The sequence below is a fragment of the Astatotilapia calliptera genome, chromosome 14, assembly GCF_964374335.1.
Source record: "Astatotilapia calliptera chromosome 14, fAstCal68.1, whole genome shotgun sequence".
NCBI classification, from domain to species: Eukaryota; Metazoa; Chordata; class Actinopteri; order Cichliformes; family Cichlidae; genus Astatotilapia; species Astatotilapia calliptera.
The window spans coordinates 40,264,616-40,281,418 of record NC_137435.1 but is presented as its reverse complement, the minus strand read 5'-3'; the positions used below and the strand labels follow the sequence as shown (position 1 = coordinate 40,281,418).

The 16,803-nt window shown below is 42.4% G+C and overlaps 1 protein-coding gene across 2 annotated transcripts; it reads right to left on the bottom strand.

Moving 5' to 3' along the window:
* Nucleotides 1–8,703: 8,703 nt before the first annotated feature.
* On the bottom strand, nt 8,704–15,545 carry LOC145420035 (uncharacterized). Of its 2 annotated transcripts, none has more exons than XM_080288744.1 (6): nt 15,341–15,545; nt 14,379–14,453; nt 14,221–14,232; nt 13,976–14,107; nt 9,909–10,048; nt 8,704–9,317 (listed from the first exon to the last, which is right to left on the bottom strand). In XM_080288744.1, exons 2-6 carry the CDS (start codon nt 14,443–14,445, stop codon nt 9,114–9,116), a joined length of 555 nt encoding a protein of 184 aa, XP_080144870.1. In that variant the 5' UTR covers nt 14,446–14,453; nt 15,341–15,545; the 3' UTR covers nt 8,704–9,113. The 2 variants fall into 2 exon arrangements, with proteins under 2 accessions (XP_080144870.1, XP_080144871.1); XM_080288745.1 differs by having other exon boundaries at nt 13,988–14,107.
* Between the last annotated feature and the right edge of the window lie 1,258 nt (nt 15,546–16,803).

Below are 16,803 nucleotides of genomic sequence, written 5' to 3'. Positions count from 1 at the left end.
GAAGAATAGCCGTAACACAGTCGTTATCAGGGAGTGATTGTTCGGCTCCAGCCTTGGGCCTGCAGCTGGCGCGTTATGGGGGTCCGCAATGTTCATGTTGATTTTGTTAATTTCCATGCGAGCAGCCCAGGAGAATTTTCAGGCTGCCCTAACACTCCGACACTGGCCTCTCGATCTCCCGTTGGAGAGTCGCGAGCCTCCCCATGATGGTATCAAACTTCTGTTCCATGGTGTTGTCGTTCTTTTGATTCTGAGACCTCACAGCTGCAGTGATCCATTTCACGATGTTTTCCAACTGTCGCTCAAGGGTCTCATTTTGAGCAGGCCTCTCTCTGATGTTTCCCCTCATACGCTCAATGGTGTTGTTTTGAGCCTTCACAGCCGATGCAAGCGTCTCCAAGGTGTTGACCATATTACGTTCGTTGTGAGAGGTCGCGCCTCGTTCCATTTCGATTCCAGCGGGCAGCCTTGGGGGGGTTTGAACAGCCGGTTCCGCTCTCTTATTTCTCCGATAAACCAGGGCTAAGCCAACTCCGATCAGCATGAACCCTGTTATCACGGTTCCGAATAGATAGATATCTTCAGCGTCCTCGATCGACAGTCCCGCCAGGCACACGACCCTCCAGTTCTGCCACCCGTCCATCGTGTATCCGGCAGGGAAAGTCCCTCCAGGGCACTCAGGCTCTCCCGAGCCCAGACTTCTCGTTGAGAAAAGGGTGTCAATAGCATTCAGAGACCAGTTGATCAAATCCATAATTCTCTTTTAGGTTTTAGAGAACGACCGTGTGAGGCTATTCCAGGGAAAGTAATGCACACAATACAAGACAAGGACATAGAGGCTAAGCAGGAAAGATAAGGGTGAGGAGGAGAGGAGAAAAGTGCGACCGCTTTCGCTGAGAGCTAAAGAAGAAGAGAATTAAGAAGTAATTTTTTGATATCTTTGAGGTTGGAGACAATGCAGAGAAGCCTTCGGTGGGCAAGAGGAAGACTGATCAATGTAACTGCAGCAGATCAACTTCTGCGTGACTTGGCTGAATTGATTCAGGAGGTCGAACTGTTTACTCAGCATGGCCAACATGGTAAGCACATATTGTGTCGATTCCTTGACTCATCAAAAGTGTGAAATAAATTATGACTCTGTCTTAACCTATTTTCCAAATACACCAAACGCTGATATATTTTCAGGCTGTTTTGGGTACCAGGCACCAGTGGTTTTCCACAGAGAGGTAGATCCCTTTACCTTATCACTCGGGAACAGCTTTCATTCCTGAAGTCATGTGGATTCACTGCACCTCAGAAGGCTGATATTTTGAATGTTTCACTTCGTACAATTCGAAGACGTCTGCGGTCAGTGACTTTTGAAACCAGTGTGACTTTCAGTTCTTTGTGACACACACTCACTGTTTATTCAAATGAAATGGTATTGTGAGATTGTAAAAATGAGTATATTTGAATGTGCACCACTAGTCAAGTAATGAAGTGTGTTGTTATGGCAGTGATAAAATACTCATGTTTTTTTGTCTGATTTCAGACAGTATCATTTCACCTGCATCAATGTATGCGGAACTGACTGACAGTGCGCTGGATGAACATGTGCAAGACATTGTCGCTGGCAATGAACAAATTGGTCCTGAGGCTGTCAGAGCCTCCCTGCGAGTACGTGGACTACGTGTACAGCGAAGGAGGGTTCGAGCAAGCATGTTACGGATAAATCCTGGAGCAGCTGCCCTTAGAGCATTCTTGCGGAGACCAGAACGGAGAACATATCAGGTTGCAGGTCCAAACTCATTGTGGCACATTGATAGAAATCACAAGCTGATAAGGTAACCAACCACACGGATTTGTTGAACACCTATTTTGACCAAAGTGAAATTCAACATTACATCAAATATAATTGTTGAACAGTAAGACACATCCAATAGAGCCAGGCCCTGGGATGGGCAGCCCTCTAACACAACTGGTTATGTTTAAAGGGGAAGATCAGAGAACACAGAGAGCGCAAGCAACATACAGAGAAAAATTCAAACTTGACATGCAATAGTGCCATGTAAATCAATTAAGAGTGTGTTTTCCATTGTTTCAATAACAAAGCAGAAATAAGATTTTTCTTCTTATGGACCACGGTTTTAGGTGGAGGGTAGTCATTCATGGGGCTATTGATGGATACAGTCATCTTGTGGTCTTCCTTCATGCCTCAAACAACAACCGTAGCAGTACCGTTTTGTCAAGTTTCATCAGAGCCGTGGTATCCTATGGTGTACCCTCGAGGGTCCGGACAGACAGAGGAGGGGAAAACAATGCTGTCTGCCTGATGATGAACATTTTCAGAGGCATTGATCGTGGAAGTGCCCTAAGAGGAAGGAGTACCCATAATCAGAGAATTGAGAGGCTCTGGGGTGATCTGTGGCGAGGAATGACCAATGTGTACTGTGATTTATTTCACCACCTGGAGGAGGAAGGCATCATTGACATTGACAATGAAATGCACCTTTGGGCTCTCCATTACATCTATCTCCCAAGGATCAACAGAGATTTGAAAGACTTCACTCAACAGTGGAACAATCATGGCTTGTGGACAGAGAGACACTTGAGCCCATTACAGATTTTTGTCCGAGGCAGCCTCCAGCAACAGGGCCGAGCCTCAACTGCCATGCAGGACATCTTTCAGACCAGAGCAGCTGCTGTTGATGGGACTGTTGGTGGGACAGCTGATGGTAGTGTGACAGCCACTGGGAGTGAGATCACTGCTGGTCAGGGCTTAAGTACTGATTCTGGTGGTGCTCATGGTACAGATGAGCTGGGATTGCTGGTCGACTGGCCTGAGATGATTACTGTGCCAGACATTGAATTTACTCTGGACGGACCGATGATGGAGCAAGTGGTAGAACTATTTAATCCACTAAGTGGCACCAGAGAGAGTCATGGTATTGAACTCATCACTGGCTTAATATACTTTCTGGACTCCACATATCACTGAGACAGTTCAATTAATGACTGAAACATTCAATTCAATTCAATTCAATTCAATTCAATTCAATTCAATTCAATTCAATGTTATTTATATAGCGCCAAATCACAACAAAATTCGCCTCAAGGCGCTTCATAGATACAGAGAAAAACCCAACAATCATATGACCCCCTATGAGCAAGCACTTTGGCGACAGTGGGAAGGAAAAACTCCCTTTTAACAGGAAGAAACCTCCGGCAGAACCAGGCTCAGGGAGGGGCGGGGCCATCTGCTGCGACCGGTTGGGGTGAGAGAAGGAAGACAGGATAAAGACATGCTGTGGAAGAGAGACAGAGGTTAATAACAGATATGATTCAATGCAGAGAGGTCTATTAATACATAGTGAGTGAGAAAGGTGACTGGAAAGGAAAAACTCAATGCATCATGGGAATCCCCCGGCAGCCTACGTCTATTGCAGCATAACAAAGGGAGGATTCAGGGTCACCTGGTCCAGCCCTAACTATATGCTTTAGAAAAAAGGAAAGTTTGAAGCCTAATCTTGAAAGTAGAGATAGTGTCTGTCTCCCGAATCCAAACTGGAAGCTGGTTCCACAGAAGAGGGGCCTGAAAACTGAAGGCTCTGCCTCCCATTCTACTTTTAAATACTCTAGGAACAACAAGTAGGCCTGCAGAGCGAGAGCGGAGCGCTCTAATAGGCTGATATGGTACTACAAGGTCATTAAGATAAGATGGGGCCTGATTATTTAAGACCTTGTATGTGAGGAGCAGGATTTTGAATTCAATTCTGGATTTAACAGGAAGCCAATGAAGGGAAGCCAAAACAGGAGAAATATGCTCTCTCTTTCTAGTCCCTGTCAGGACTCTTGCTGCAGCATTTTGGATCAGCTGAAGGCTTTTCAGTGAGTTTTTTGGACATCCTGATAATAATGAATTACAGTCGTCCAGCCTGGAAGTAATAAATGCATGAACTAGTTTTTCAGCGTCACTCTGAGACAGGATATTTCTAATTTTAGAGATGTTGCGCAAATGGAAGAAACATAATAGCAGCAAGTGGAAAGACTTCAAAATATCTAGGTGACTGGATACATATAATGTGAAAAGTTATAATACGTGTTTACTATGTACCATTGAGTAGTGGAGATACAAGAACGAGCTGTGTGACACTGACAATAAAAAATGTTGAGTGATTTTTAAAGTATATAAGATGGAAGCTGTGAAGTGGAAAGTATACAACTGAAGCTGAATCTCGATAAAGTGAACTTGATTAATCTAAAAGTTACAGCTGTTGATATTGATAAATACAACTATAAAGCAGTGACAGTAAATAATTAACAAATAAAAAACTGTATAGAAGGTCTTGAAGTGACTCAGTATAGTGCAGCACAGCGGTCCCCAACCCCCGGGCCTCGGACCGGCACCGGTCCGTGAGTCGTTTGGTACCGGGCCGCGAGAGTTGAGGCCCAGGTGTGAAATGTCTGGTTTTCAGGGTTTTTATCGGTTTTCAGCTTTATTTTGTTATTGTTTTTATCTTTAACTCGGTTTTCCTGGGTCTTTTCACGTGCGTCATGAATAAATTTTCTTTTTTTCGGTACCGGTACTAGTTTTATTTTGTTGCATTTATCCGCGACACCTTAAAGGCCGGTCCGTGAAAATATTGTCGGGCATAAACCGGTCCGTGGCACAAAAAAGGTTGGAGACCGCTGCTGTAGTAGTTAAATATAAAGTGGTTTAGCGTGTGTTTGATGTTGTGACAGTTCACAGCGAGCAGATTATGCTTTGTACAAACATAGTTCTGAAAATACTGGACTCCAGTGTAAAATGTGAATTCTAAAAGAGCAAACAGTGATTTGCAAATGTCAATGGCAAAGTTTATTCACAGCAGAACATAGAAAACATGTCAAATGTTTACACCGAGACTACGTCGTTAAAAATAAGTCCATTTTAATTTGATGGCAGCAATATGTTTCAAAACAGTTGGGATGGGGCAAGAGAAGGCTGGAAAAAGTGGTACTAAAAAGAAACAGCTGCAGGGATATTTTAAAAGTAACAGGTCAGTTACGTGATTTTAAAAGAGCATCTTAGAGAAGCAGAGTTGCTCTGGAGTAAATGTGGGCAGAGGTTGATCAATCTGCAAAAAAACTCCATTAACAAATTGTGCAACAATTTCAGAATAATGTTCCCAAGTGTAAAGTTGTAAAAACTTAAAATATTCCATCCTCTAGAGGCATAAAAGTATATTTTATCAAAAGATTCAGTGACTGGAGAAATCTCTTTGCAGAAACAATGAGGCTAAAAGCCACGATGTCAGTGATCTTCAAACGCTCATAGGAAAGTTATCATCATGGAGCATTAAACAGACACGATTCTGTCATGGAAACCAGTGCATTTCCTGAGAAGTACCTGGTGAGGTGGATTGAGATGAATGTATGTTTGGGGAGTGTGATTGTGTGTACAGTGTCTATTTGTGCCTGTCTCCACGTCGGGTGAGTACCGAGTATTTGTTTATGTCTATATGGAGGTGGGAATGCATGTTTGCGTCTGTGTGTGCCTGTTCATCTGTGTCTATATGTCGGGTCTTAGACTCCACCTCTCTGGGAAGGTCTCAGGCTCTCCGAGGTATGGAGGCCTATCTCCCTCACCACACTTCCTCCCGGTGGCTGATGCCCTCAGACTTGGTGTGTTGGTGGTTCTTTGTGTCTGGGGCTGGGCACCATGTATGTACTGACTCACTCCTGGTGGCCGATTGGCGGGGTCTGTTGCCTGTGGCTCAGCTGGGCCCCTTCCGGGGTGTGGGGGGCCCTCTGTGCCTGGGGCTCGGTTCACTCTGGCACAGCTGGCTGCCCGCAGAGCCCACGGCACGTCACTGCAACCCCCTCTGGCCTCTGCTCCGTGGCTGCTGGGTGACCCCTCGTTTGGGGCTCTCCTCAGCTCCTCCCAGGAGGGTGGCACAGATGTCCCTCTGATGGTCCTCCTTGGGTCCTCGTACTCTGGGGCCTCTGGATGTCTGGGGCCTGGATCTCCTCCATACCATACGAGTTACACTGATCTCCACTAAATCCATCTTCTGGTAGCATCTTCATAACACTGTTATTAAGCGAGATGAACTCTTCACCCAGCTTGCAGAAACTTTGCAGTGTTTCTGACCCTAGTTTATCAGCATGCTCTTCACTATTTGTCATGTTGTCTTTGGCTCCCTCTTTTGGTCAACCACATGTGGTGTGCCATATGCTGCATCTTTAAGCTCAGCAATTATTCCAAATTAACTTTCAAGCACTCACGAGAAGCTTCTGTAACTCAGTAAACTTGAATAAATCTTCTTCAGTAGCTTTCCTCAGCATCTTCTCAAATGATCAAGTAAATGATTGAACTTCAAAGTGCCACAGGGAAGCAGTACGAACAGGAGTGTGCTCCTTATAGCTCCGTTAGCATAGCTAGCTTCATTATTAGAATGTTTGCATGATGGTTTATAATTTCTCATCATCAAGCACCTTCATCTGATTCTTGGAAAAGTATGGGACACGTGCAAAACCGTGAATTTTCACAAGAAAATCTTTACCTAGAAAAATGCAAATACAAATCTTATTTTTTCAACTTCTTCATCTTCTTTCCACCAAACACAGCTAGCGCATTCAAAAACTTTACTGGTCCGTGCTCTTGTGATCATTCTATCTTTTCAGTGTTTCTTCTAATAAGAAAATGAGATATTATGTAGGTCTGTAAGGATGACGCGAGAGCTCGTCACATTTTACTCCAACTTTAATCTCAGTTTAGATTAGGTCCACCACAATATTATGATAAGAATCCTGCTTGAGAGGAAGTAAAGCTTTCAAAACAAAACTCTAAATTTCACAGTAATGCTAACTTAAACTGACGTCAACCTCACCTACTGATCATGAAAGAGAATTAAAGACAATCTACATCAGAAAATATTCAGAATCACCAAAGTAAGAAAAGGTGAATCATATTCTGGCTCAATATGAACGTATTTTTACATTTGAGCAAAAACAGAAAGAAGGCTCCTTCATTCTGGACCCACATCGTGGGTAAACCACATGACCTCCAAACAGGCCAAAATGTCACCGCCTGTGTTCATGTGGAAAAAAACGCTGTGTGTACACGTGAGGGCGAAACCATGAAGATCCAAAACAGGAACCAAAGCGATCCTGCTCCACTTCAGACACCTGTACCTGCTGAGCGGTTGCCAGGTTCGTGACCCTGACCAAGCCCGACTGTGACCACGATCGCATCAGGGTTGTTCCAGGCTCAGTGATGACTGCGTGTGACACAATCGGCCTGCAATGGCTCCTCCTTTCGCCCTCGGGGTGTAGCGCTCCATTCTGCTTCTCTCTCGCCCTCCATTAAGATTATAGTTAATGCAAAACATGTCTGAACTAGCCATTTTCTGCTCTTGGAAAGCTAACCAGCTCCTCAGATGCCAGGACCGCCCCACTGGACCTCCACTGGTGTTGAAATGTAATGTGTGTCACACACGCTACACTTACGTTGAGTCAAAAGTAGAACATGTGCAGCTTAGAAAGCTTATGTTGATTTAAGTGTGTCAGAGCTGATGACTGCCACAGAGGTTTCTGAGGTTGTGGTATTTAAATAATCTACGTGTCTCGCACACGTGGGTTAAACAAGGAAGTTAAACAAAGTAATTTAAGAATTTAATTGAAGAATAAATATAAGCAATACATATTTGATTAGTATAAAAATGGAAGAGATTAATTAATCTGCCCCTCTGGCCACTGGTGTTAGCCAGAGGGGCAGATGGCGCGATATGGCAGCCTGGCTTCTGTCAGTCTGCCCCAGGGCAGCTGTGGCTACAACTGTAGCTGCCTCCACCAGTGTGTGAATGTGAGAGTGAATGAATAGTGGCATTGTAAAGCGCTTTGGGTGCCTTGAAAAGCGCTATATAAATCCACTCCATTATTATTATTATTATTAAATAATATATAATTAATGTTATCTGCTGATTCACATGAGTATATAGCTGTGCTATTGTATAGAATGAGAATCTTAATATCTTGACAATATGAGAGAATGTATGTGTGGTGTATATATAGAAGAAATTGCAGGTAAACTTAGGGCCAGGGCTGCGTGAGCCACTGATTCTTTCTGCTCTCCTGCAAACACCTTTGTTTTTACTTACTTTACTTTTTGTTCCCAAATCAGTAAAATAAGACTTAATATGGCAGTCCATTACATTCTAATCTTGGAACATGCACTTATACACAGTACACATGTACAGTCTTTGCATGCAGCTTCCACACCAGCACTTCTTTGTGTTTGGCTGGAGTGAGTGTGATGTCACAACACCTGTGCAGTAAACATGTTTTATTCCAGCTTCCACATTTGGCGTCACTCTGTTCTTTCCATCAAGGCTCAGCTGGGGTGTACTACGGAGCAGTGGATGGGTTAGCAGGTTATGTTGAGCTTATAGAGTATACATGTCGACCCCGAGTGCGTACGTGCCACGGCTCCATTTGAACCTTTTACACTGGCCGAATATTAATAATGTCTCCTCAGAAAACTTCATCTCACATTAGTCTCGACTACTTTACAGCGCTGGTGTTGCCTTTTATGTTTATAGGATTTACAGATTTCCTCTGACGTGTTTGTCGTCTTACCCGTCATCTCCGACGGGGATTAGTCGAGCTAGCTCATGCTAACAGAGCCTGGCCGTTTTCAACTTTCTTTGAAGTACACCACTCATGACAAAACAAGAAACACAATGAAAGAAGTACAAAGCCTTTATTCTTATGTACAAATGCTAATAGCTAGATTGTTGTATGAGCTTATAGTTCTAATTTTGGGTTCAATCTGAGGTTACACGGGCCCAAACCAAACATGCATGGGTCCAACCTCACAATATTCAATGATTAACTGAATACTAACAAAATCTCAAATGAGATAAAACTCATTTCAAAGCTGCCTTTAACTAAAGATTTATGGATGGACACATTGTAACCTTAGAATGATACAACAGGGAGCATGTTGAGGTTCCAAATGGTTTGAGATCAGATTTGTTCCATTTAAATCACAAAGTGACTCTGAGTTATGACTTTAAGAAGTTGTTATATCGGATATCTGCATTCAGTCAAGTCAGATGACTTTTTTTTCATTATTTAGACAACTTCTTTAATTATTTGAGCTCAAACTCAACTCTCATGTCAACATCGTCACCTTCAGTAAGCAGGGTCAGTTTATAACGACCGTTTTCATCCACAACTCCAAGAACTTTTTTGCAATCTGCTGAGAACACAAACTTAAACCTGTTAGTTCCATCAAGTTTCATCTTGTAGAACAAAGCCTCGTGAGTCGTTCCAGGGATGTCTGTGGGGGGCGTCTATGGACAGACATAAGGAGAAAAAGAGTAACAATCACTGTGTCATCCTGACGCACTGCAGATCAAGTATAGTGGCCCTTTCACACGTGGAGATTAAACTGTTGTTTAATAAGCAGAATTAAGGAGTCTAGTGATGGTGTCAAACAGGAACGATGACAATCAATGTTAATTAAACTAGCAGAATGAGATGATTTTTCTCATTTTAAGAGCTGGTTCAAATTTATTAATTAAACTGTATTCATTTTTAAAAAACATAAAAAATAAAAGCTTTTTTGTGGGCCAGTAAAAATACACACTTACTGATATACTGGTTTCTTATTAATATCTAAACCAGTGGTCTCCAACCCACGGACCGCGGACCGGTCCATGAGTCATTTGGTACTGGACCGCGAGACCTGAAGCTCGGGGTCTTTTCCTGTGTGTTATGAATAAATCTTCTTTTTGGTACTGGTTTTATTTTGTTGTATTTATCTGCAACACCTTAAAGGCCGGTCCGTGAAAATATTGTTGGACATAAACTGGTCTGTGGCACAAAAAAGGTTGGAGACCGCTGCACTAAAACCAACTCTGAATGACTTTTCTTGTACTTACCATTGGTACAGCTTGAATTTTGTGCTCCTTACAACATACCACCATTGTCTGGTCATTCTTTAGGGCATATATCATGACTGGCATCTTTTCCTGATCGGTTGGAGTAGAGCTCCGATAGGTCCAGATGCAGAGTTTCTTCTCTGAAGAGGAAACAAGGACAAGCAAGAGCAGCATGTCATTCAGCTATGTCTTGTTTTAAAGAACAAAGGTGATGATATCCTGCTGTTCTGTTCGTCTCTATGTGTCAGTTTGTTCTTTGTGCAAAACAGGACCAAACTGCAGCGCTCCACAAACTTATTTGTTCGGCTTTTAATGGACCGACCAATTTAAAATCCTGGGGTCACGTTTTGACAGGCAGCAGCTGTAGTGACTGCAGATTTGGACATATGGTATTATTATATCTATTATATTTGGGACTCACATTAACACTAAACTTAGCTACATGTTAGGGTTGAAATTCCACCACATTGAGAGAGACTCACTGCAGAGGCAGCTGGTCATGTTGCTGGTTGCTGTAATCATTTCCGCTCCACAGTGTAGACCTCTGCAGTCGTTCTACAAATGCATTGTTCACTTAAAGGTACAGTCAGTGGTCTTTACTTCCATCCACTTAAACAATTCAGGGTCGCAGGGAGCTGGAGCCTCTCCCAGCTGCCACAGGGTGAGAGGCAGGGTACTCCCTGGACAGGTCACCAGTGTGTCACAGCGCTAACACAGAGACACACAACCACTCACATATAGGTGTGAATAATCGTTTAACCTAACCCCACTAATTGCAGGTCTTTGACTGCGGGAGGAAGCCGGAGTATCCGAAGAGATCCCATACAGAAACGGGAGATCATGCAAACTCCACATAGAAAGGCCCTGGCTAAAGAGTGGATTCAAACCCAGGACCTTCTTGCTGTGAGGCGACACTGCTAACCACCGTGCTGACCCTTTTTTTTTTTACTTTATTAACAGTTATGCTGCGATAGGTGTAGGCTGCTGGGCGATTGCATGATGCATCGAGTACTTCTTCTTCAGTCACCTTTCTCACTCACTATGTGTTTATACATCTCTGTGCATTAAGTCATTAGCGACTTACATTACTGAATGAACAAGAAACGCTCATCACGGGAGATCGTGCATCACGGGAAGCCCCAGCAGCCGAGGCCTATTGCAATGTAATTAAGGGAGGATTTGGGGTCACCTGATCCAGCCCTGCCTGACTAAGCAGCCCAAAACATGACTGAGCATCCGAGTCGGAGCAGACAAATGTCCATCAACATGCGTCAACAGCTTTATTCTCTCAGCAAGTTGCTTTATTCTTAAAAAATTTCAACAATTACAATGTTGAAGAAGCTAGCGCACAAGCTCTTTTTTTTTTGGAATACTTTATTGATATTGATTATTGGGCACCTGGGGAGCAGTGTGTAGGGACAGTACCTTTGTTCAGGGGTATCGAACCCCTGCCCTTCTGATCATGGGGCCACCACTCTACCTACTGAGCCTGCCAAGTTCAACCAAACTGAACTGAAAAGTCAGTAACCATAACAACAAGAACTCTGTCTTACCCAGAGGTGGGTAGTAACGAGTTACATTTACTCCGTTACATTTACTTGAGTAAGTTTTTGCAAAAAATGTACTTTTAAAGTACCTTTTTTGCACGATACTCTTTACTTTTACTTGAGTACATTTATAAAGAAGAAACGGTACTTTTACTCCGCTACATTTGCAAAATTCGACTTGTTACTTTAAAAAAGAATAAATTTAACACATTAGATAACATGCCACCAGTGGAGTTTTCTGTAACTTTTTTACCAATCAGATGTGGCCATGCAGTCACATGTCCAGTTTGAAACTGTGGCGGGCAGAGCGGCCCAAGCGTTTCAAAGTAGCGACACACGTAAAGAAGAAACATGAAAACATGGCAGAGTCTACGCTAGAGCTGAAGAGGATGAACAGCCTTGGCCTCACATACAAAGAATGTTTTGCTTAAAAGCAGCACAAAAGAACAGCTCTGTCTTCAGTGAGAGCCAAAACAGCAACTTTTCAGCGTGAAACAACTCAGCTCGTGTAACCTGAGTAAGTTTTCTCTAAATATCTTTTAGCTGTGGTTAGCTGGATGTCAGTCTTATGTTACAGCAGCGGTGTCCAGCTCGAGCTGCGAGTCATGTTTTCTGCGCTACGTTGTAGTGAGATAAGTTTGTGAGTGTTTTGTGCAGCTTCAGCTGTCCTGTTAACTGCTCGCTGGTTAGCTAGCATGAGCTATAAGCTAACAGCTAGCATGGTTAATGACGCTACAGTTCAATGCACATGCAAACAGCTCGTCTCTACTGCTTTAACTGTTAAAACAGAAGCAATACTGCGGCTGGCAGGGTTTATTATGTGAAGCAGCAGCTTGTTCAGTTTAAACAGTCTGCATTAAGCTGGGCAAACACTGCGATTTTTTTCAGTCACGTTATTCAGCTCCTGCTCAAACTGTACAATTAAATCTCAGGGGTTAGAAGTTCATAGGTCACGATGCAGGTCTCACACTATACGGCCTGATGCGACCTGAGTGCTCACACTGTGCGTCCATAACATGAAGCTTATCATACAAAATCTGTCCCTCGCTCTCCCTCTCTGTCTTTCACTCACACAGACACACACCGTCAACTTTGCTAAATTACTAATGACAAACATTGACCAGGCAGCTGTGATTGAGCAGCATCCAGCTCTTTTCATGGTTGTTGTAGTCGTGATAATTTTGTGAGGCCACATTGAAAAGCCTCGGATACGGAGGCATAGAGCTGCCACCCAGGCAAAAGAAACATAGAAAAGTGAAAAGTTTATTGTTCTAACAATATACCTTTCACGTTTGAACAATATAATATCAGGTTATTACAATATACAGAATTATCACGTTCGTACAATATAAATATTATAGAGGCTACATCGCAGCTCCAGTCGCGCTTCCATCACCGTCTTTCGTCTTTTCCCAGAGTAACAGCCAAACAGGAGGATCTATTGGCGAGCACTGCTTAGCCTTGCACGCGTTCTTATTTTAAACTTAATCTGGAATTCATTGCAAACTGTTTGTGCGGGACATGAATGACAGGATTTTGTTTTTCTACAAAAACATCTCCAGTGTGATTGAATCTTCTTGCCAAACATCTGCAGCTTGGCAGTGTGTACAGCACTATAATGACCAGAGCTAATTCTTTTGAAAACCTTACATCTTTCCACAGGTCTCCACTTCATCAGACACCACCTAGACTCAGAGCTGGATGAGACCAGCACAAACAGCAGCCTAACCGACTAAGATGATGGATCCATGGGGTCAGGAAAGCCAGAAGCAGGGCTGGAGAGGTACCTTTCATGTCCATTCACTGGAGGTGTGGATCTATTGCATGGCGTTCCTCACATCAAGAAGCTGTCGATCAAAATCAATACAGCTCTTCCTGCATCTGGAGCTTGTGAAGGAATCTTAGTCATGCAGGACTCCTGTTCACTGCTGAACAGTTGAGAGCAAACTGCTGCTGAAGCTGAACCATCACCTCACTGAGTGAAGAAATGGCACATTTTTGCTAAATATGCAGAAACAGATGCACACCCATACAACTTATGGTAAACTGAGCTGCCTTGTATGAACATATGCTGAAGATGCCTCGTTCTGTTTTCTCTGAGGCTGCTGTGCCATTTGGAGCAAAGATGAATATAAAGTTTACAGCATATCTTTTCACTGGAAATAGTTTGCACTGTTTATATGTTTATATTATTTACTGCAGGTGTTGGTGAAAAAAGCTTTATGTTGTGAAAAACTGAAATCTGAAAATTAGAATTGCTGTGCCTCATTTTGATGTTTTTACATATATTCCTGTTGAAAATAGTAAAATTTGTGTATTTATTTATTTTTGTTTGTCTGATAGCATTTATTTATAAAATAAATCGGACATTTCAAACAATTACTCGCTACTTGAGCAGTCTTTTCACCAAGTACTTTTTTACTCTTACTTGAGTAACTTTTTTGACGACTACTTTTCAGTTTTACTTGAGTAATAATATTTTAAAGTAACTTGAGTACAATTTTTGGATACTCAACCCACCTCTGGTCTTACCACAGCAGGTCTGGAGCACGAATGTGTCTTCTTGGTTTAAAATCAGGTATCCAGCACCGTTCTTGCTCTCAATGGACCAATGATACTCTCCTGACTTTCTGAAATTATCCTCCTCAAAATCTGTATTTTTGAGAGAACAACACGACGATGAGCTTCACATCACGCCTCACAATACTACTCTGCTATCATATTCTAAAATGAAATTAAAAAAGAGAAATATTAAAATCCTTTACCCGGTGAAGCCACTTTTAGATTTTCAGAGGACGCGTTCACATTTTGAAAAAAAGACAATAGAAATAAAATTTAAATAATTGTATAATTAACCTATAATAATGACATGATTAAATGTACAGACTGAGCAACTACTGAGAAAGTATAAAATGCCTTTTACCTTCAAAGTAGAAGGAATCCTCAGCTGTATCCAAAAACTCAACATTGATGCAGCTGCTGGACGCCATCAGGTAGACTAACACAAACACAGTCCTTTGTTGGTTAATGAATACGGTGCACAGTAAATCCACACATGATTTTTGAGTCTGTGTCTTATTTCATTTTAGCAGAAAACTTGGGTCCAGTTTTTCTAAGTTAAACACATTTATAACCAAAGCCACTTGTGCTGAACGCAGTGTACAGCTGTCTACACACAAGAACCAAATATCCATGCACATTATTACTTCAGTGGACCTCGCTCTTATTTTGAAAATTCATTCAATGACCAGCTGGCGCTCTGGACTGCAACTGTAGAAGTGTCGATTTCTGGAGATCACAGATGAGGGACACTCTGTCCAAAACCTGCAGCAGGTGGAGAATCTGCTGCTGTGCTGAGCTTATTAAGCAGCCAAGCAGAACAGGGTGTGCTATGATCAGCTGCAGTCCAAAAACAATGCAAACTGTCCACCGCAGTCTGTCAGGGTTTCTCTGCTGGGAACACATTCAGGTGATTCCTCGGGCTCGTCGTGAACAAACCCCGAGGAGAAGATAAAGGCGTGTTTACAAGCCTGTTATGCCGAGCCCGATGACCCATAATGCCACACAAAAGTTCCCCCATAAAGTCAGCTTTCAGCAAACTTCAGTCTGTTTAGGATTCGTTCCTTCGGGTCAGTGTTATAACCCTCCGCCCCCCAAAAATGCTTTTTTATTCGACATGTGTGTGAATGTTTCGTGGTCCGCCATTAACCTCAGCTGATAGTCCGAATTTAGACAGCGAAAGCTTCGTGACGTTCCTGTTTATCGGTCACGGAGCTCGGAGTAAAAAAACACTAATAGCATGCATATTTACGTTTCGCCACGACTGTGACCGGACGCCTTCCAGTCACGTTTGCAGCTTCAACCATAAATAGAACCATCACATACCTTTGGAGATGCTTTGAAAACCTGCAGAAGTTGTCTTTGTCCTCGGAAGGTCTGCGCTTACTTCCCTTTGAATGGCAGAGAAATGAGCCCGTTTGTAGGAGGAGAAAGCTGCACCTCACCCCGTTACTGTGCCTTCATATGTTTCTTTCCCTCAACGCGTTACAGCGTCACACTTTCTCTCTCTGTGTGTGTGTGTGTGTGTGTGATTCCTCCCATACGATATTTATGTTCTACTCTCGATTCTCATATTAAAATATCCATATTTTGGTAATTTGGGGTAAATTTGTAGTTTATGATTAACAGGAACACAGGGGAAAGTAACTATATTATCCAAACAGTTCGTAGGGACTGCTACCCTCCGACTGTAATACTGATATAAATGAGCCACGGCTCATTATTACTGTTAACGATAAAGACGCGTGGTAAGGTTGTAGAGAGCACTCAAAGCTGATATATAGGCTGAGTATCAACTTATACCAGTGTGAATGTTATCTATATGCAGTAAAACTGCCATTACAGGTTTTACAAAATAAAAATCCAACTCAAAAATATTTCTGTATTTTTTTTCAATCTGTCACATTTGTTTTGATTGTTAATTGAATATTTTAAAATGTAGTTATTGACTTTTCAGGTTTTAATTTCTTGTGTGATTATTCTTCATAATTAAACAAGAACAAGTAGTCTGATGTGTTGTATTCATTATGAAGATATAATTAGTGTGAATGCTTGAAAAGCATTCACAGTATTGTTCTTCTAATTTGATACACTGCTCTTGATTTTGATTTTCCAAACACAGGTTTTTATACAAAACACTGATATCGGATCAGTATCGTCCATACCAGGGTGAATTTTACTTGGTATCAGATCCGAGTGAAGATATTGCAGGTCATTAGTGTGCATGTGTGTGTGGCAGTGAGATGGGGACTTTCAAGTCAGGCGGAAGAAAAAAAGGAAACAGTCAAACCCGACTTAATGAACTACAAACCCTGTTTTCTCTAAAATATAAATATTTTAATTTTCTCAAGCCGGACAGATAAAGTTAACATAGTTATGAGCTAATGTAATTGCTGGATAGTTTGTGTGGACACAGACTGAATGAACAATGCTGTGAAAAGTCTGGGGTCACCCCCGTGTTTCTGTATGTTTTGCTAACAAGAGTTTCTTGTGGACCAGTTCTCCAGGCTTCCTGAAGGTCACTCTGAGGTCACCTTTCGTTTAAATATCTGGTGCCTTTTCACTCATTGTCAGTCCAGTACCTGACTAGGGATGGGTACCGATATCCGGTGCCATTATGGCCAGACCGAAAAGCAGCGCACATTTTTTTTCCTGAGATGTCATAAACTTTGGATTCTAGCCAATCATTTTACCTTTCCGAGGATAGTAGGCGGGCCCAGGTACGTACGTTCTTTTAGAGCAGAGCTACAGATTAAAAATGCCCAAGGCGAAGCGGTCAAAAGTCTGGC

Bases quoted from the DNA above. Each gene is read 5' to 3' on its own strand.
- LOC145420035 (XM_080288744.1), bottom strand. From the start codon at position 14,445: ATGGCGTCCAGCAGCTGCATCAATGTTGAGTTTTTGGATACAGCTGAG. The intron at 10,049-13,975 runs GTGGGTTGAGTA...TTTCCTCTTCAG, and splicing joins CTGCTGTGGTAAGACCAGAG to AGAAGAAACTCTGCATCTGG. The intron at 9,318-9,908 runs GTAAGTACAAGA...GTCTGTCCATAG, and splicing joins AAATTCAAGCTGTACCAATG to ACGCCCCCCACAGACATCCC.